Here is a 21,515-nt window from a genome sequence, read left to right on the forward strand (position 1 = left end):
GGCTTACCCTGGGAGGCTAGCATTATTATTATTATTATGTTTGTGTTGTCAATCACGTAATTAATGTTGGAGAATATAGTGCTAGAAATCTGCAGAGAATGACAGCGTGGAAGACAAACAGAGAGAGTGTCAGAGAGACAGACAGCAAATCAAAGAAGACAAAAGGGTGCGGACAAACATACAGACAGACAGATGGACAGGCAATCAGCATCCATCATGCCCATTTGTAATCTTGGCTAATTATCCAAAATGCACATCAACTGTCTGCTATCACTTCGCCATTATTCATCTATTGTCTCTTTGTATCCCTCTCTTTAAAGTGCTGCATTACTCTTTTGTTGAAAAGGGGACTTGAAAGGGAGATCAGCGATTATACAATGCCTTTTCAAGGGCAAGAAACGGATATTTGAAATTTCCCTCATTTTCGGGGTAGAAGTGAAGCCACAGAATTCAATAATTTTAGATGCAACTTTAAAAGTCCAATAAAAATCAATTTCCTGCATCTGTTTGCTGTCTTTCCTTCTCATTATTGCCATGATATTGGAAAACTGAGGTGCTCTGCTGTAGATGTAAAAGGATCACTCCCAGTTCGTTTGAAGAAAAAGGCTTCCCATATACATTTTAAAGTGCAATAAAGAATAAGATAAATAAAATAATATAATCTGCACACCTGTGTCATACATCACAAATATGTAAAATCCACAAACACCATTGTGCTGTCACTATTTTGTCAACCACTCACAAACGGTGAAATCCAAACCAGGTAGTTTCTAATCACCCCTCAAGTGAACATAAAAAGGTTCACAAGCAAGTAAATGAAACACCTAATGTTGAGGTACGTGGCAGGAAAGGAAACTTCAGGGTCTGCTTGCCTTTAATTAATCTACAAATTTCCAACTAAAGTGGCACCACAGCAGTAGAAGTAGATTTTTTTCTTCCACTGTTATGTCTTTAATTAGCACAGTTGCCAGAAGCTGTTAATTTGTCCCACATTCTGGCAGCAGACTGCACAAAATCAACAGTGAGGAAGTTGAAAAAAGTCATTGGGGAACTGACAGTACAGACACGCCAATGGATGGGTTCAATGGATATACGTATATTAAAACCAATTAAACCATACTTCGTTGACCGGGGTCCCCCAGGGGTCTATCCTTGGCTCACTCCTTTTTATCTCCTTTTTCTCTTTGGCAAATATTACCGATATAAGCTCACAACGCATCGCAATGTGATGCATTTATGCGAGCAACGCGTGTAGATGGCAGCCCAGCCCAGCCTGTACAGTAGCAGCAAACTCAGGGCCCCTTTGCATTATTTTATACTTTAGCTATTAAAAAATAGCAGATATACAAGCTCATAGCGCGTGACTTCGTGCTGCGCTATGAGCTTGTAGATCAGATTTTTTTTAAATCATGAAAATGTTTGCAAACCATTGAATATATATTTTTAAACCAAATATTTGCCTCTGGGGGTCCCTGGAAGTAAATATTTTGAGACGGGGTCGGCGGGCAAATACATATAATTTTGGGGGTCCTTGACATGAAAAAGTTTGAGCACCACTGATATAGCAGCATACGTTTAAAAAAAAAACTGTTAGGATTTAGAAGACATTTTGTAGAATCGGCCTCAGGTATTAATGGGTTAAATATGCTGGTGTTTGCATGTGGGAGTAAAAGACTGACCCGTTCCACGTAGAAGGTTAGTTGTTCCCTTCCCCTTGGTTCAGGCTCGGCCCAGCACAGCACCACGTAGGTGTTGCTCACTTCGCAGGCGTGCACATCTGTGGGCGGGAGGGGAACTTTGATCTGTCCTGGAGGCAAAAAAGGAAGGAAAAAGAGAGGAGAGGGTTTCAGTCAAGACCACGTTAGATTCTATTCTTTCATTTTTGCTGGATGACGCCAAAAGAAAAACAGGCAAAATATAATTTTTCATTTCTTCCAATGGAGGTTGGAGATCATATGCCTGCTGAGATGCTAGTGGTTACATAGAAGACAGTATAGGAAATGAAACGCCTTGGTTCACCACAGTCTGGGATAAAAAAAAAGAGAAAAAAGAAGATAGTATTCTGTTTTTAACACATACAGTATGATGCAGGTCTGCCTGTATAACTGTCATTCTTGTAGACTCAGGCTGTCTGTTCTCCTGTCATCCCAGTCTGTCTTTCTGTCTGTCTGTCTCACCATTAATGCCTGATTTTGTTGATTTTCTCCATCTGCACTTCATGTACTTATGTGTCTGTCTATCTATCGGCCCGAAAAGAGTCAGCAGATGAACATAATGTGGATCAAAGCAGCGACAAGACCAAAGACAACGCAGTGAAAGATGTTGATCAGACACTGTGACTGTGTGTGTGTGTGTGTGTGTGTGTGTGTGTGTGCGTGTGTGTGTGTGTGTGTGTGTGTGTGTGTGTGTGTTCATTTGTTTGTGCATGCATGTGTGCAATTGCATGCTTTTTTCTCCCCCATTGCTGGCCTTCACTGTCAAACCAACTTAACAACAGAGGACACGATGCACACAGACACAGTAGAAGCCTGTGAGATCAAACGTCCATCAAACACTGATTGATATCGATGGATACCCTAACACGCGCGCACGCACGCATGCACGCACGCATGCACGCACGCACACACCCCCCACACACACACACGCGCCCATCTACAAGAGGACATGTCTGGTTGTAGCCTAGACGAATCTGCCAGCGCCAGATTTATTTCTTGCTCGCGGCAGATTTGGTCTGGCCCCGCTCGGTTGTGATTGGATTTCGCTACCTCCTAAGTTGCGGGGCACCAATCAGGGCCCAGTAGGCTACGCAAATTTGGTTTATCACAAACAAACAAAAAATCAGCCCCTTGGAAATGCAGGTTCCACTCAGAGATTACAAACTAATATCTACGCAATGATATTAGTCTGGCCATGGCTAGTCTGGTTGTGTGTGGGTGCCTGTGGGCGCACGTTTCCAGGGTTGATCTCACAAACCGCTAGGCAAATCAGTGTCAAATGTCTTGTGTACACAATGTTTTCTTTATGTTTTCAATATTGTTTTTAAATATTTAACTTTTATCTTATAATGGAAGTCAAAGTCAGATCAGCCTGAAACAAATATGGAGTAGTACGTCACAGATATGTCATCATCATACTGTAGATTATGACGATGGCCACATTAGTCAGAGATCCACATGATAGCCCCACCATTATTAGCCCCATGTCTTGTTCACTTAAGACATGCCCAGAACATCATGTGGCCATTATATCCATTTACCAGGAAGCCACTGAGGAACCATCCATTCCATTATGCTCTGCAAATGGAACAATAATGTGCATGGCCTCAGCTGCGCACAATTACCACAACTAGCTAGAATATAATATGAAGATGCATTAAGCCGTGTGCCTGAGGTAACATAAAAGGGAAGGAGCATGCACGCGGTACAGCATGTGACACAGTTGCCACCGTACTGACAGAAGTGATGGCAAAGCTGGGTGTTCAAAGATATTTAATATTAAATTATATTTTATAATGTGTATATTAGTATTATTTTACCATGAATTGCATTCTCACCTTCCAGCTGGTCTTTAGTGATTGTGATCTCTCTCCCCCCTGTCCACCTTGACCACTGAGAGACAAATAGAGAGAGAGAGAGAGAGAGAGAGAGAGAGAGAGAGAGAGAGAGAGAGAGAGAGAGAGAGAGAGAGAGAGAGAGAGAGAGAGAGAGAGAGAGAGAGAGAGAGACACACACACAGAGGGATAGAGGGAAGAAAATAGTTAAAGAAAAATAGATTGATTTAATGAAGTATGAGAGCCCATGAGAACACTATTAGTGTTAATGTTGAAGGAGCTGTCCTTGGTAAGCAGCCAGGGCAGAGAGAGAGGAAGAGAGAGAGCAGGAGAGAGAGAGAGAGAGAGAGAGAGAGAGAGAGAGGGGGAGAGAGAGAGAGAGAGAGAGAGAGAGAGAGAGAGAGAGAGAGAGAGAGAGAGAGAGAGAGAGAGAGAGAGAGAGAGAGAGAGAAAAGAGAGGGAGAGATAGGAAGAAAGAAAAAGAAGCGAAGGGTGAGAGGTGGCCAAAGGCGAGCAACCTTCTGTCCGGCCTTCATCTGTGTCTAATGATCCACAGTATCTGACCACAGTCCCCATCAGTCTGCACATATACGCTCTCTCTCTCTCTCTCTCTCTCTCTCTCTCTCTCACACACACACACACACACACACACACACACACACACACACACACACACACACACACACACACACACACACACACACACACACACACACACACACACACACACACACACACACACACACACACACACACACACACACACACACACACCAGGCAGCTACAGAACATTCTATAACTAGAAAAAGTGCTCCTCGGAGCACAGGTCTCCGCCAGGTCAGGTACTGTAGGCTATTGTGGCCTCCTGATGGCGCTATAATAGGCCAACGTGAAAAGGGTGCCATTTCTTCTTAGGCCTTGCACGACAATCGGACACTGACTGCATTCGGACACTGACTGCATTCATGATTTGAGGCATTTTGTTAAAAACACTTGTTTCGCTAAATTAGACCTGTTGGTGGCGCTATAACAGGCCAATGTTAAAAGGGTGGCATTTGTTCCTCAACATAGTGTGAATGTGCGTGCAAAGTTTGAGCGCAATTGGACGCTGCGTTCATGTGTGTAAGTGTGTGTGTGTGTGTGTGTGTGTGTGTGTGTGTGTGTGTGTGTGTGTGTATTACCCATGGTTCTGGTGGGTTCCAGGGGGTCCAAAGTAAGGACGGGCTCTGTAGCCTTGGAGGGGCGTCCACACCAGCTTGGTTGACGGCACACACTCTAAACTGGTACATGGTCCCCTCCTTTAGTCCAAACACTGGGTAGTGGCATGCTGTCTGGACAATGTCATTACAGCGGAGCCACTGGGCTTGACCTATGTCATACCTTCAGACAGACAGACAGACAGACAGACAGACAGACAGACAGACAGACAGACAGACAGACAGACAGACAGACAGACAGACAGACAGACAGACAGACAGACAGACAGACAGACTTAGGACTGTTATTATTTTTTATTTATTTTATATTTTATATTTTATATATATAAAAAAACAAGTTTTTTTTAATAAATACAGTGAGAGAGAGAATTAAACAAAAAAGAAACAGAGAAGGAAAGAAAGAATGTAACAAATTAAGAAAGATAGAAAGAAAGAAAGATAGAAAGACATTTTGAAAACTGGACTGTGCAACATAAAGAAAATCTATTTCAAAATACTTTCAGTTGCACACAATAATGCATTTCAGACAATAAATACATGCCTACACCTCAATAACCTCTCATTTTGAATATATGACACAAAATAATACATCTCCAAATAGTGGTGTTTGGACATGGATAGCATGATGAACAGAGGTTGGTGGTAAACAAAGACTGTAAAGAGTAGACGTTTAAAACTCAGAGTTAGTGGGTTGCTAGGGAACTGGAAGGAATCTTGCCTTCTTTCCATTTTCCAACATCCAATATCATTCATCAGTCTAAAAGTACTACTAAACCATTTTTTAAAATTTGTGATGACACACAAAGCAGGAGATCAGCCAGAGAATCGGAGCAGCAAGGAGCAGTATTCCGTTTGCTGTACCGCACTGATCAAAAGAGAGCTGAGCCAGAAGGCAAGGCTCTGGATATGAGCCTTCCCTAAAACACTCTGGACAACGCTCCACATGTCCTGAAGTGTGGGTTATGACCGAAAGAACAAGATTGCGGATACAAGTGGCTGAAATTAGTTTTCTCAGGCGGGTGGCTGGCCTATCCCTTAGGGATAAGGTGAGAAGTTCAGTCACCCGGGAGAGGCTCGGAGTAGAGCTGCTACTCCTTTACTTGGAGAGGAGCCAGTTAAGGTGGTTTGGGGGCCTGGGGTCTCCCTAGGATGGTCCTTGGGGCACAGCCCGCTGGGAGGAGGCCATGGTGCAGACCAAGGGGAAGGGGGAATTATATCTCCACGCTGGCCTTGGAATGCCTTGGGATCCCCTAGTATGAAGTAGCCTAATGTGGCCTAGGAAAGGGAAGTCTGGTACTCTCTGCTGGAATTACTACCCCCGCGACTTTACTCTGGATAAGCGGATGGATGGCTGGATGTGCACGCACAAACAAACATATGCGCACATGAACGCTCGTGCGCACAAAAACAGACGTGTACGATGTGCATCCACATGTGCAAAATGTACACTTCACACAAGGACATTGTACAGTATGAAGAAAGAAAGTATGTACAAATCCTCACAAAAAGCACACACGCAATTGTACGCAATTACGCGTACATACACTCGTAACACCAGCACCAAACGCAAATGGGCCCAAGGCCCAAACACATACCAGCTCGCACAGACATGGTCCATACAGTACAAAGGAAAATACTGATAGATTGGTGTCAGTAATAAGTGGGCACCTGTTCTCCAGTGGGAGACTTTGACTCTGGTGTTAGCACGGTGTTCCATCCCCATAATTACCGTGTATATCATCCATCTCCTGTGAGCTCTGCCAAATGGATATTACACCACTGTTGGCTGCTACCACCGCCATCTTCATCTACCCCAATCCAATTTCCTCACCCGCTGTGCAGAGACCAAGATCTGCTTCAATGGGCCTGTCTTGCTAACTGTCCTTTGTTAAGTTTGAAATGAGCACAGGCTAGGGGCTAAATGAGCTGTAAGGACCATCAAACAAAATGTGACAGCTACAGTGCTACTCTCAAAGCAGCAGGATTGACGCCACAACATTAAAGACAAGTTATGGTAATTGAAGAAGATGGTGGGGAATATAAACCTTTGATTTAATGAAACGATAATGGTTTGGCAGCGTGGATACTGTCTTACTATTTCATAATAGAATGAAAGATAGAAAGATAGAAAGTAGCGGTAACTAGAATTTAAGATAAGCCTTATCAATGATGAAGTGACTGGGTGGTTTAAATGCATTTGTCCATGCAATGGGCTACACTATGTGCTTTTTGATGGTGCAAGACGCTTTCATCCAGTGTATTTCATATTTTCCACTAAACTGGCTTAACATACATACTTTTAAGCATAGTAACACTCATTTATAGGGAGGGAGTATCTGGGTATATAATCTGGGAACCCATTCGGTAAAAAACAAAAGAACATAATAATCTGTTTTGAGAGATTATCTGTGACACAAAATAAGCTACACTGTTAATTAAAGCTACTATTTTAACCAATCTGTATGGTAGAGTATGCTAATAAGAATGTAGAAAGATTAAAACATATAGATTGGTTGAACCCCGGGAAGTGGGTAAGGCATAAAGGTTCCGGATTGCAGCTTTAAAAGTAAATCATTTGTACAAATCTTTCAGGAAAGCTACATTGGTAACAACAACAAATACGTGAGTCTCCCACATTACCTTTCAACATAGTAACCCTGTACAAGACTGGCTCCATCTGCACTGGGCGGTTCCCAGGTCAAAAAGACAAAGCCCTTATTGATGTCAGACACTTGGACGGAGAGAGGAGATGCCGGCCCTCCTAGCACTGCAGCTGATCCATCTGAGAGAGGAGACAACCCCATAGAATTACACTCTGATCCACCGTACTTACTTACTTACTTTGAATATTACAGTCCAAACCACAGTAGCCTCAAATTTTGCAGACAAATATGAATCTTACAATAAATGCGAGACATCTCTGTTCATCTATACGTCCGTCCATCCGTACCGACTTCAAACTCGCCGTGCGCGTCGCAGACGACTGGAGGGGAGTGCCGTGCACTACTATCCGCTATATAGGCATATATGGCCATATACGGGTATGCCCATATACAGTATGTGCATATATATACTGATACTTCAGGGATCTCCATATATGGACATAAAATATGGCATATATGGAGATCCGGTTGTCCAGAACCACCGATCCGACCGATATGCCCATGTATGGGCATGCCCATATATGGACAGGTACAACGGGTATTGCATAACCGTGTACAGTTATGTGTGAGACACACACTCACACGCACGCACGCGCGCACGCACATGCATACATACACACATACACACACAAACACACAAGGACAGTTTCTGTGTATTTATAGATAGATACTTGTTTGTGCTGTTTGTGTTTTCGCAAGCTTGTATCGTTTTGTTCTAGATTAACAATTTATGTCTTAGCTTTTTATTGAACTTTATTAAATTAAATTACTTTTCATTTGGTAAATCTAATTGTGTGATACTTCAATCTGTGATTACTATTGGCTTTCATTGTGGACATGTATATGTGAGCTTTACACCTCATCAAAAGTGGAGAGTGCATTGCACCCCCATTTGAAATTATTTTGATCTCTGGGATCGCAATCTACATGGTCAAATCCTCAGAGTTAATGTAACTCTGAGAGTGTACAAAAGGGCCCATTTGGTCCCATTTGGTTCCCCCCAAGGACTCCTGGGGGTCCCTGGACCCCATGTTGAGAACCAGTGCACTATGTCCCATGAAAATAGTGTGAGTATAATATAGTAAGGAAAATATGACGGGTAATAAGGAGTGTGGAATAGCTGGGAGAGAAAAAAGAAAAAGAAAGGAAGAGCATGAGTGAGAAAGAGTGAGGATGTGGAGCATCAGAGTGAGTGAAGTGTAAATGTGACAGGATTAAAAGTAATCTAGTTAATGTAATCCCACAGTGGTTGTTCTCACATGACATCTAGGACAGAAAAGAGCAGGGCTAAGCCAGTGGGAAGTGTTGAGATTAACAGGTCAAGGTATGTGGATGAATCATCATCACAGAGACAGAGCGAGAGCGAGAGCGAGAGAGAGAGAGAGAGAGAGAGAGAGAGAGAGAGAGAGAGGGAAATGGGAGAATACATTAAGAGGACTGACGAGATAACTTAAGACGTTGACGAGATAACTTAAGACGTGACACATTACCAAAATGTTCCTCGGGGGCTAAATGAATGTTTTATCAACGAAAGTCGAAGGTCAACATCAGCCATCATCTCTCCACTCTCTCATTCTTTTTTTCTTTTTTTGTATTGATTGATTGAATTATTTATTTGTTAGAAATGTAAACAGCACGGAGGTATAGTAACAAGACCAGGAGACCTGGTTCTGCCAGACCCAGAATGAAGTCCTAGTATATAACACACCTACAAACCACTTTATAACTGAAAAGCATAAATCATTTTAGGCATTTGGTGTGGATTTTTTTTGTGTATAGGGGTATTTGGTTGTAGATTTGTGTATTAGCTAGACTAGGAAACATTCCAGTCTGATTACATTGATCTGGCTTTTGTCAGTCAGTGCACAGAATATGGCAGAAGAGCTTTGAGTTATACATATATACATTGCAAAAAATACATATATACATTGAAAGTTATTTATGTATGTCTTAAAAAAAAGAATATTAAAAAAAATGTATTGTCAAAAATATGGCAAAAGAGCTTTGAGTTCAGTATTTCATAAGTGTAGGTAATTTACTATGCTGTTTGTGTAGTAATAAATCTATGAAATAAGTTATGCGGAACAAAACTGCCTAAAAGTAATCTAGCGGACAACAGCAATAAGTTGTAAATGAATTTAATGCAAGCAACCACAATCAACCATCAAACAGCCATTGTTACTACGCATTTAGATCTGAGGCTGATTCTAAAAATGATTTCTAAAACTTAAAGGTAGGGTAAGTGATATCTTTTAGTTAAACAAAAAGTATTTTGTTACAAGGTGAAACACTATATTCTGATAGTAATCATTGTGATTACTGTGATCTTAGACTTCATAGGAGGCAATTATTGATAAAGAATGATGATAAAAAAGAAATACATTTATAAAGATTCTTTTTTATTAAAGTTATATTCTGATGTGCATTGTTCAAAAAAAATACATATATAATAAACAAAACATAAAAAAAACAAGATGAAAAAATATATATTGTTACAATTCTTTTGCCAAAAAATAAAAATAAAACAAAAAATACATATATACATAGAAAGTTATTTATGTATGTCATGTCAAATTTTGAATAATGGAGATAAGAGGTTCCTCCCTGACAGCAATGATATAATACTTCACACAGTATTATAGTAGTGACTAGAGAGGATGGCTCCTACTGATGGCTCACTAGAGTGTATATCTCCACCAGAGAATCTATGAATTCATATTGATTACGACGTCATATAGAAGGACTTCATATTGATGGCATCATATTGATGAGTTCACATTGATGACTTTTTCCACTCTATGATGACTTTTTCCACCATCTCTTTACTGAAAATATAATCTACAAGCTCACAACGTGTTGCATTGCGACGTGTTGTGACCTTGTATGCAATTGTTTGCCAAATATTTGCCCCAGAATGGGAACGCTAGGGTTAAAGGGATATATATTTTTAAATTTGGTAATTTTATCCTATCATCAGGCTTTTGGGAGCACCCCGGACAGTTTTTAAGTTGCTTGATTCAGTATTTAGATATTTGATATTCATTTTATCAGACACACCCCTGTCAGACACGGCCCATTTTATCAGACACGCCCCATTTGATCAGAAACGCCCCAGTTAGAGCTCTGTAGTGACTGGTGTCCTTGGTGACTCAGTCAGAGCTCTGTAGTGACCGGTGTCCTTTGCATGGTGACTCAGTTAGTGACTCAGTTAGCACTCTGTAGTGACCGGTGTCCTTTGCATGGTGATCTGTAGTGACCGGTGTCCTTTGCATGGTGACTCAGTTAGCACTCTGTAGTGACCGGTGTCCTTTGCATGGTGACTCAGTTAGTTAGCGCTCCGTAGCATTTGGCCCCGTGCCCACCTGGGGGGCGGGGCCCGCTGTCATCATCCTAACCAGTGGCGGAAAGTAAGTACATGCACTCAACTACTGTACTCAAGTACAATTTAGAGGTGTTTTTACTTTACTGGATAATGTCTTTTTTTCATTTTTACTTCTACTCCACTATATCTTCATAGTAAAATATTGTATTTTTACTCCACTACAATTATTTGAACACTTACTAGTTACTAGTTACTTTGTAGATTTTGGATTATTATTACAAAACATACATTAACCACTTCATTAACCACCAACCTTAGAACTCCATATGGCACTGGCTGATGCATCTAACTCTGACATCAGGGAAGCCATATTTGGGCATGGCTGACCTGCTGGGAGGCCGTATATGGATATACCATAGCTCAACGGGATAGCAGAAGCAAACTAGCCCGCTGGATAAAAAGCACCGCAGCCTCGGAGGGAGCCCAGATTAAATCGACGCATCCCAAGAATCTCCAACGGATCCCGTTCTCCAAGACTCAAGTCTTTACCACATAATCTCGTCAAGACTATTATCTTCAAGACTCTTTAGACCAAGATTCCAAAGCAGCTCTAGAATCTAGAAAAATACTTATTTGGCTCTTCTTTTCTTTGACTCTTGAGCTCTTCATTATTCTACAGAGCAGGAAACCAACAGGTTTCCACTTCAATTCACTGTTAACTGTCTTGTTCATAATGTTTTCTTGGATGTTGCATCAGAAAGGATCACCAAAGAAAGATGATCATGTTGTTGTAGCGGTGAGACACACGCTGTACTACTTTGGAAGGAACCGTGACGAGAGCAACGAGGATCAGATTGATGTTCAGGTCTTCAACACAGTGTCTTTATGCTGGATGAAGTTGCTCCCAGTGACACCTGGAAGAGGAGAACGACCCCCTGAGGTTCCCTCTATTCGTCGGGATACAGCTGTGCTGATAGAAGATATCATCTACATCTGGGGAGGGTTTAACTACGGAAGAAGTCAGCACCGCAACCTGCTTCATGCTTTTGATGTCGACACCCATAGATGGTTCAAACCACAGGTTTCTGGGACTCATCCAGAGGGGAGGTACGGCCACTCAGCCTGTGTCTTGGGGAAGGTCATGTATGTCTATGGAGGATGTAAAGACTGGCTGACTAGACAGACTAATGACATGTACAATTTGGACACCACCACAATGGTCTGGTCTTTAATTAACACCAGAGGCGCTCAGCCACCTGCTTCACACTGGCAGTCTGCCACCATCATCGGGACAAAGATGTTTGTATTTGGGGGTCGGTTTGATGGGAACTTGAGGTTTGACTACTACAACTGCATCAGAGTGTTTGACACAGAGACCAACAACTGGCTGATCACACCTTCTGTGCAGAAGCTGCTTCCAGGAAGACGCTGGGGTCATTCTGCCTTTGCCTACAATGGAGAGCTGTACATATTTGGTGGTGACGGCAAGGACCGAGACCTCAATGATATGTGGAAATTCAGTCCAGAGAGCTTCTCCTGGAAGAAGGTTGAGCCCAAGGGGAAAGGACCATCTCTGACGTTAAAGATGTTCTGTTGCATGGTGGGAGATCGTATCTTCCTCCTTGGAGGAAGAAAAACAGCCGATGACCTTTATGTCTTAGACTTGAGTCCTAGTCTGAAGACGTTATGTAAGCTGGCCGTTATTCAGTACGGTGTGGAGCAGTCTGAACTCCCACACAACATCAGGTGGGAACTGGCAGCCATGACTACCAACAACTAAATAAACAAAGAGAAACAAAAAAACTACGAGCCCAAAATAAAACAAAAAAAACAAACAAAAACTAAGTGTGTGACCTGGCAGTGATGACCATCCATCCATCCATAATCGAATGCAAAATAAAATAAAAAGACTGCGGATATTGCACTGTAGTTAAATAAAATGGTTATAATGCGATGCATTTATGTGACTTTGTTGTAATGCAAAGATTCAGTATGACAGGAGATGCAGTCAATGATATTGTCCTTCTAATAAAAACGTGAGGAGACGATGTTTAAAAAATAAATAATAATAATAATAAATTAATAAAAGGACCCTTTAAAAAAAAAAGTGAAATATCCCTTTAATGTGGTAGTATGTAAGTACGCTTATAATAATAAACTTAGTTCTGAGGTTGGTGAGGTTAATTGGCCTCACAACAGAACTTGCATTCTGGCCAGGTCAATTTGCTCAGGAAAAAAGACCAGGAGACCTGGTTCTGCCAGACCCAAAATGAAGTCCTAGTATGTAACACACCTACAAACCACTTTATAACTGAAGTTCATGATGTCATGAATAGTTTGTGACGAAAGGGGACGTCACAAACTTTTTTTTGGCTGGGGCCGGAGGACAAATTGCCCCTGCCCATGTATGGACGAAACAGGTACAAAGCCTCATGGTACAAAGCCTCCATACATGGAGGACACAGGTATAAAACATGCACTACGTCACGGCTAAGCCGGACTTCACATGACGTGTCAGCCTGTGTATACCCATGTATGGACGAAAGGGGGACAGACTTTTTTGGCTGGGGCCGGAGGACAAATGGCCCCTGCCCATGTATGGACGAAACAGATACCCATGTATGGACGAAAGGGGGACAGACTTTTTTTGGCTGGGGCCGGAGGACAAATGACCCCTGCCCATGTATGGACGAAACCAATCTGGGAACCCAAAGCCAAATGAGAATGAAAAACAGCGCCCTCTGCTGTTTGTACTATCTCATGTTGGCTCTGGGACAATGACGACGCAGCACACGTGCGCAAAGGAAACCAGGGTTTTAGTCTGCCTTCACGCTTCACTTCCGGGTGGTGCGACTATGTTTTCATTCCCACTAACAATATTTCTACACGGAACACCACTTCTCCCAGAGAACATGGATCGTTTTGGTTATAAGCCCACTTGTTTCTATGATGAAAGAGCAAGTTAAAATGTGAATATCTTTCCGTGGTTGTTAAATTAGTTTCGGCTTGTTTCGAGTAGGGAAGGATCAGCGGACACGTAAATCCCGCCCACTACATTTGATTGGGTAAAGCGCGGCCTGCTTCCTGATCTGAAGGCACGCCCACGCCCACACAGTGCGTACACGTTATGACGAACCTTCACGACAGATTCCAACGCAGAGCAGAATCTGTTCTTGAGAGATTAGGACGAAACAGATACAAAGCCTCATGTAAGCCCGACCCCTTGGGTCTGGCAAAAAGGCTAAAGGGATAAAAAAAAGTCCTTGTGGTCTTATGTAATTCTCATCCGATTCATTTGATGTGACTGAGAATGTAGGGGCTATTTGTTATTTTACTTGCATGCCAAAAGCAGTACCAAAGCACAAAAGTTAACAAGCCATTTAGAGGAGAACACGCTGTTTGTTGATTAAATAAAAAAAGACAATTCTGCCAACAAGGAAATCTAAATTAATTCTGGCAAATATGAAGCCATCTCGTGGTCGTAGGGTTGTAGGTTCAAATGAAATACATAATGCAACACGATCCAAATATTACATTTCACCAATATGAGGAATATATGGCTGACATTCATAAACTATTCACAGATATACGAACACTGGTTGGACTCACCTATGACATAGACAAAGGAGCTGTGCTCCTGAACCCCATCCCAGGTCGGCAGACGGACAGAGTACATGCCCTCATGCTCCTTATGCGCCCCCCTCAGAGTGATGGAGGCAGAGGCACCGGTAGTCTGAATGTCCACCCTGCTGGACTGATGCAACTGGACACCTGCAGGCAAGTGGACAGATGAAGATGACATGTCAAACGAGATACAACGCCGGTGGAGATTACTTTTTTAACAATTCATGATTCACCCAGTCTTCTTGAAGGAGTGTACTATTACTAAGCATTCTGTAGTTGCTTGATTGTATGTGTTTTACAGCCTTAAATGAACAAATACTGAAACTTTCATCTTTAATTGCAGTTGCCGAGAACAAAATCTGGGCCGTGTGGTGATGTAATCCATCGGTTCTCAACCTTTTCAGACCGCGACCCCCCAAACAATCATTTTTGAACTGATGACCCCCCACGCTGACAAGCACTTATTGTAGGAGTTGAAGCATTACATTTAGTTTGACTTGGTTTGATAGATAAATATTGTGAAAATAGCAGATCTACAAGCTTGTAGATCGGCTATTTTCAACATTTTATCTTATATTATTTGACATTTTGGCCAATGTTTGACCAGTTTTTATAGTATAGTTTGTTGATTACTTTTGATGCAGTAAAGGTCTTTTTTCTTTATTATTCTTTTTTGTTATTAAAAGGTCTTAAAAGTCCTTAAATTGTCACTTCACTGTCATCTGGGGACCCGACCCACAGGTGGAGAACCACTGAGCCAGCCATTCAAAAACATTGCTGGGAAACGACAAAAGACAGGGATGAAAATCCCCCCAACCTTCAACAAGTGGTCCTATTCTCTTCTTTTCACATTATTCTACGCAACTGCATCACGTCGCTGCTTTGCCTCCCTATGTCAGACTTCTGCAAATACATTGCAGCAATGTTAAAACTCACCCTGTGTCAGTGGATCTGGACTAGCTCCCCCATGCACTCACCGTCTCTGAACCAGGTGATGTTCTGCTGGAACGGCAGCAGGTTCGAGGTGAAGCTGCACTGCAGGGTGAGGTTGCCCCCCTCCTTCACCCTGGTCGGTTGGAAAGTGGTGTCAAACTGGGCCTGTGGGTCCAAAGCTGGCACTACTGTATGAGAGAGAGAGGAAGTGGAGAACAAAATCCTCAAATCATACGGTTACATGGTAGCATGGTACTGTAACACAATGGAGATATATTTTTTACAATTGTATTTAAAGGGGCATGGAACGCTAGGCTGATATTGCGGTTTGTTTTCCTGTACAGATTAAAAACAGGTGAACAGGTAAAAACATGACAGGCTAGTAAAGGTTAGGTTTAGGTGTAACCCAATCTGGTAACCCATCGTCAAATAAAAAGGAAAAACAGCGCCCGACACTGACTGGAAGCCGGTGTTTTGGTCTGCCCTCAGCCCTCCACTTCCGGTGGTGTGCCTATGTTTTCATTCCCACTAACAATATTTCTCCACGGAACACTAACACCATTTTCCCCAAAGAACATGGATAGTTTTGGTTATAAGCCCACTTGTTTCTATGATGAAAGAACAAGTTAAAATGTTACTAACTTTCCGTGGTTTTGTCGGCTCCGAGGACGCTGTTGTTAAATGAGTTTGGGTTTGTTTTTAGTGGGAAGCGAGCGCACAGATGTAAATCCCGCCCACTACATTCAACAATTTGGCCAATATTTGACCACAATATTTGACCAGTTTTCATAGTATAGTTTGTTGATTACTTTTGATGCAGTAACGGTCTTATTTGTCTTATAGGTATTAAAATGGTCTTAAAAGTCCTTAAAGGTAGGGTAAGTGATTTGCAATTATTCAAATAATTGCAAAATGGGTCTATGTTCTGATAGTGCTCGTTACTATAGAGTGTCCTGTCCATATAAGGAGTCTCCATGTCTCTCCAGCTCTTTATAAAACAGAAAATGCATTTTCGTTTCAGTTTCAGTTTCATTTCCAATTTTATCCAATCAGGATAGAGAACTCAATCAGGATATAGATTAAACAAGTGAAATTGGAAGTGATGACACTAAGAAATGAGCAGGCAAAATTTGAACAGGAACACTATAAAAATGAAGCTTAAAAATGGGTACTTTCTCCTGATTGGCTGAGATTTTGACACATACCAGAAAATGTATTTTCTGTTTATTAAAGAGCTGGAGAGACGGGGAGACTCCTGTTACTGAACAAACACTCTATAGTAGGGGTGTAACGATACGTTTTATCAACGATTCGATACGTATCACGATACTTGGTTGTCGATACGATACATGAACGATACAGGTTAATTTAGAACGATACGATACGTTTCGATTCAGCGATTTAGTCGATACATGAACGATACAGGACAGGTTAATTTAGAACGATACGATTCCATTCAATGATTTAAAATCGATATAGTAACTATTTATTTACCCAAAAATTCTGTGTGAAAAATAAATACCTGGATACTGGATATAAACCCCTCTTTCTCTTTTTTTCTTCTTAAAAGTACTTAGTATTGATATAATTGATTATTTGCATTGCAGAACGATTCGATACGATTATTTGCATTGCAAAACGATTCGATACGATTCAAAGTCAAACGATACGATATTTAGCTGTTTGCATATCGATATAGTAGATCGTTGAAAATTCAAAACGATGCATCGATGCAGTTACTGTATCGTTACAGGCCTACTCTATAGCAATGATTACTATCAGAATATAGTGCTTTAACCTTTTAACAAAATACTTTTTGTTTTAACCCAAAAATATCACTTACCCTACCTTTAACTTGTCACTTTACCAGTCATTTGGGGACCCCCCCAAAATCATGTGAGGATCCCCCTGGGGGTCCCGACCCACAGGTTGAGAACCACAAGCCCACAAGCTCACAGCGCATCGCAATGCGACACGTTGTGAGCTTATAGATCAGCTACTGTATTTCTGGCACATGACACCACTGTATAGCGGAGTATAAATGAAGCATTACACCTTGTGTGTTATACTATTGTGTGTCCTGAATACTGAAAGTAAACCCAGACACAGCATGAGTGCACTGCGAAAACAATCATTACAGACAGTTATGGTTTTTTCATGGAACAGTACTGCTGTGTCCAGGGTCTAGTTTTTGACAACTACAATGGAGATCAATGTGACAGGTAAGGTGGGGGAAAGAATAAGGCAGACCAGCAGATGAAGTGACAGGCCAGACTGGCCACAACGTTAGCAGATGATTAGAGATGAGAGCTCATTTCTCTACCATCTCCACAGCCTCATCACCATGTTAATCCAGACTGAGTTGACATGACATCTCTATACCGTGTCGCGCACTGTCGTGCCATGGTGACATCAGATCTCATTATTTTTTACACAAGTGACGAGCTTTTTTCTACCTCGGTTTCTCTCACTTGTGGCAGGGAGTGAAAATGAACAAAGTCAACGAGAGGCCCTTAATTAACTATAAGGAAGCTCTCATTATGCCAACCGTGCATAACCGACCGTAATGGAAAGAAAGGTTCCACCGTCTCCCAGAGCAACACATAGACAAAGGACAGCCATGACAGGCATCCCTCGGAGGTAAGAAAATAAACAAACACCAAAAAAAGGGGGTAAAGGAAGGGAAAAAAGGAAAACACAGACACACAAACGAGGGGGAAACACAACTGAAGACAGGATGAAAAGGGAACCAAGAAGGGTGTGACACCTGCAGTCTAAAGTTCTTGACGAGACACTCAGATACACTTTTCTTTTCATGGTTGAGTGAACTCTGAAGCGACGCAATGTGGAAGTGAGAGAAATGTTTGCTACAAGGCCCTGTCAAACCCTGCTCCCAGAGACGTAGCCGAGTGGCGCTGACACGTTTCTTATAATCATCTTACACTCCTTATCAGTCCTTGTAATCAGAAGAGCGTGCATAGCCTTAATAACCTCCCCCATCCCCCCTTGGATCTCTGCTTCTCAATAACTCCCCTTCTATGCTTCCTTACAAGCAATAATGATTTTGATAAATGCACCACAGTTGCACCTTTGTTTGGTGAGTGATCCATTTTGGGAAATAAGATCAGCTCTTACTGCTACTACTTGAGATAATTAATTATCGGCCCTATGAAAACACCAGCATAGCCTATACTACCCCCCCCCCTACCCCCCACCCCACCCCACCCATCAAGCAGACTCTGATGGCATTACATGCCGATAAAGATTAATTGAAAATGATTGCCATTTAATTTGTAGATTATGCAGAGAGTGGGGCTGTTGCACAGAACTATGGTAGAGAAGAATGTGTGGACGTATGTTAAAAGTGCTATGAACTAGCTGGAAGATCACAGCAAGGCGAACAGCCTCACACACACACACACACACACACGCACACGCGCACACGCACACGCACACGCACACGCACACACACACACACACACACACACACACACACACACACACACTTGGTGGAGGGTGGCTAATCCAGGTCAAAGAGTGGCACGGCCAATGTGTGATGCTCTCTGGCTTGAAGCAAAGCTGAATGAATCTAGTCTCTAGAAATGAAATATACATGACTCTCGCTTCGGCTCAAATGGCAAGGATTCGTTCAATATCCCACAACTGTGCCTCACACGCAGCCTTACTAAGCGCATATATATACATTAGTGCTGCATAGACGTGGAAATCCACGGTACACAAAACTTGTACATGCAGCGACCCCCCTCCCCCCTCTCCTTCATGAGCAAACATCATCAACACCATGCTTCCGTTCAAGTTTCAAGTCTTCAAAATCTGTCTTAGGTGCACAGCAGCAGGACTTGTGTTGTACAGTACCTCTGCCTTCAAAGCCACTCTGCCCTCGCAGCTTTCACCAGAGGAGAGGAACTTCAAAGCGGTGGCACAGAAAATGAAAGGGGACATTTTTCATTAGGCATCGGTGTGAAACTTACCAGGGATTTGCAAGTGCTCTGATCCAGCCACGGTTCCTTGATATGCTGTATGGAGGAGCGGGCCAGATGGGGGGAGAGAGGGGGGAGGGGGGAGAGAGAGGAAGAGCGTTGGGTAGAGTGAGTGAAAGAATGAAAGTACGAGGGAATGAAAATGGAAGAGACAAAGAGAAAAGACAGATCAATCGTGGTGAAACTCCGTTTATGCAAGTCACATCTAATATTCCCTTTAACCTATTTATAACCATCGAAGGACAGCCTGTGAAATATGGATTGCAAGGAAAAGCTTCTTGAAGTGCCTCATTAAGGCTCTCAATATCTAATGTATGTAGTAAGACAGAGCTCTATGTCATTGTTATTTCTGTTCTTACTGCGCCCGCATGCTTTTTCCAGTAAGCCTGCATGGGTCCCGTTACCAGCTGAGAAAAAAACCCGAGACAAAACAATACTTGGTGGTCGGAGGGAGTGGTTTAATCCACAATGCCCAATTTTTCTTTTCTTACATCAATTCATCACTGAGCCAACAGATTCATAATAATCGATTATGTAGAGTAGACACTTATGCATAGAGCTATGCTTTTCGCATCCTCCCTGTCTGACACTGACTCTGGTCCAAATATCTAAATTCTATCATAGTAATAATCTTTTGCTTATACAGAACACGGCATTAGGAGGAAGAAAACAAGTGGCATAAATCAATGTGAAACTGCTCCATGAGTGCAAAGAAGAAGGAAAAGTAAGTAACATGTTCTGGTTGGGAATCCAAACGTTCCCTTTTCTTACAAGAGTGAACACGTCGGGGAGCAGTGAGAAATAAGGAGGCATTAGTATTCACAGAGGGGTGTGTGGGGCTTGGCGGCTAGCGCAGTAACCCATCTATCACAAATCCGTGATGAATCTCCACTAGGGCTTTGAGTATGTACAGCATCAAACAGGCAGCTATACTCACAGTTCACCACCAGTGTTCCAAATGTAGAGGCTTCACCCAGGGGACTCTTGGCCACCACTTTGTACTCGCCAGCATCTTCAGGAGAGCACCTGGGGAGAATATAGGACTGTTATGCACCTGTGTGAAAGGTGATAGTAGGTCAAGATGTACTCAGTAGGAAAAAAAATGGGAATATTAGGAAGCTATAGCTATTGACTAAAATGACTTTTACCCGCTGTTCTCTCTACTGTGTAATAAACTATGGATTGATGATGATGTAATAATTTGTGAATCCACTCTGTCACCATATCGGTATTCCCTGATTCCCTGATGATCTACTAAATGTTAGAATTATTAAAAAGCTCTGAACAATTTATAGTAGATCAACAATTTGTCATTTTTATAATTTTTTCTCAACGATTGAATTCTTTCACAAACATAAGAACGCATATTTTCATTATCTTCTTAAATATCATCTGAAATAACCCTTGCCTAGATGTGCAGTGCAGTACTCCGATATTGTTTTATTTACAGCTTGCCAACTAGCTTAACATGAACATTAATAATAATGTTACCGTGGTCTGGATGAATAGGCTGCCCCAGTGCCCTATAGACCAAGTATTTGTTTACTAACATTGAGACTGGATGCACAGGTGATTGTTTCATGCAATCAATTCTCAACCTGTTGTTTTGGGGTGCACTGGTTTCAGCGCACCCCAACACCCTCTTGAGTGTTGGCTAGTGCTGCGCGCCCTAGCGAGACCTGACAGAATGGGTTTAATTTGCAACCAGTATGACACTTGCAACCAGTGTGACGTCGTCTGTTAAGGGTTCTATAGCTACTCACTCAATCTCTGCAGCAGCAGTAAGGAATCCTCTAACCAGGGCTACCAGGCCCAGATGCTAGCATAAAACAGTCAATGCTTGTTGTTATTGGCACAGTTAAAACACTTACTATATCCAATATCTTAGTTACATTAACAAGTAAGCTAAGTAAAGTGGTGTGCAATATTTAATTGCAATTGCCCATGAACTACTTGGCTCCAATTCATCACAGCACATGACTGCCACTCATGCCACTTAAGTCTGATTCATACTTGTCGCAATATCGTACAACATTGTCGCGTGTTGAAAATAGCTGACCCAATACTGTAGATATGCAGCTGTTGTGCCCTTAACGATTACTTCTCTTAGACTACACTCTTTGACATGTATTTATATGAAGCAAATTGTAATGTATCTGTTAGATTAAATGTATTCAAGAAAAATGATGTATATGCCTCTGCTAA

At 42.0% G+C, this 21,515-nt stretch overlaps 1 protein-coding gene across 1 annotated transcript in view; it reads right to left on the reverse strand.

Moving 5' to 3' along the window:
- myom3 (myomesin 3) overlaps nt 1-21,515 on the reverse strand; it is a 69,010-nt gene that overhangs the window by 31,602 nt on the left and 15,893 nt on the right. The window contains 10 exon segments of the mRNA XM_080426547.1: nt 1,680-1,807; nt 3,554-3,590; nt 3,592-3,608; nt 4,732-4,800; nt 4,803-4,930; nt 7,408-7,549; nt 14,362-14,523; nt 15,354-15,497; nt 19,302-19,346; nt 20,248-20,336. Of these exon segments, the coding sequence (XP_080282673.1) occupies nt 1,680-1,807; nt 3,554-3,590; nt 3,592-3,608; nt 4,732-4,800; nt 4,803-4,930; nt 7,408-7,549; nt 14,362-14,523; nt 15,354-15,497; nt 19,302-19,346; nt 20,248-20,336 (961 nt within the window).

The sequence above is a fragment of the Gymnoscopelus braueri genome (genome assembly GCF_963280865.1).
Source record: "Gymnoscopelus braueri genome assembly, chromosome: 4".
NCBI lineage: Eukaryota > Metazoa > Chordata > Actinopteri > Myctophiformes > Myctophidae > Gymnoscopelus > Gymnoscopelus braueri.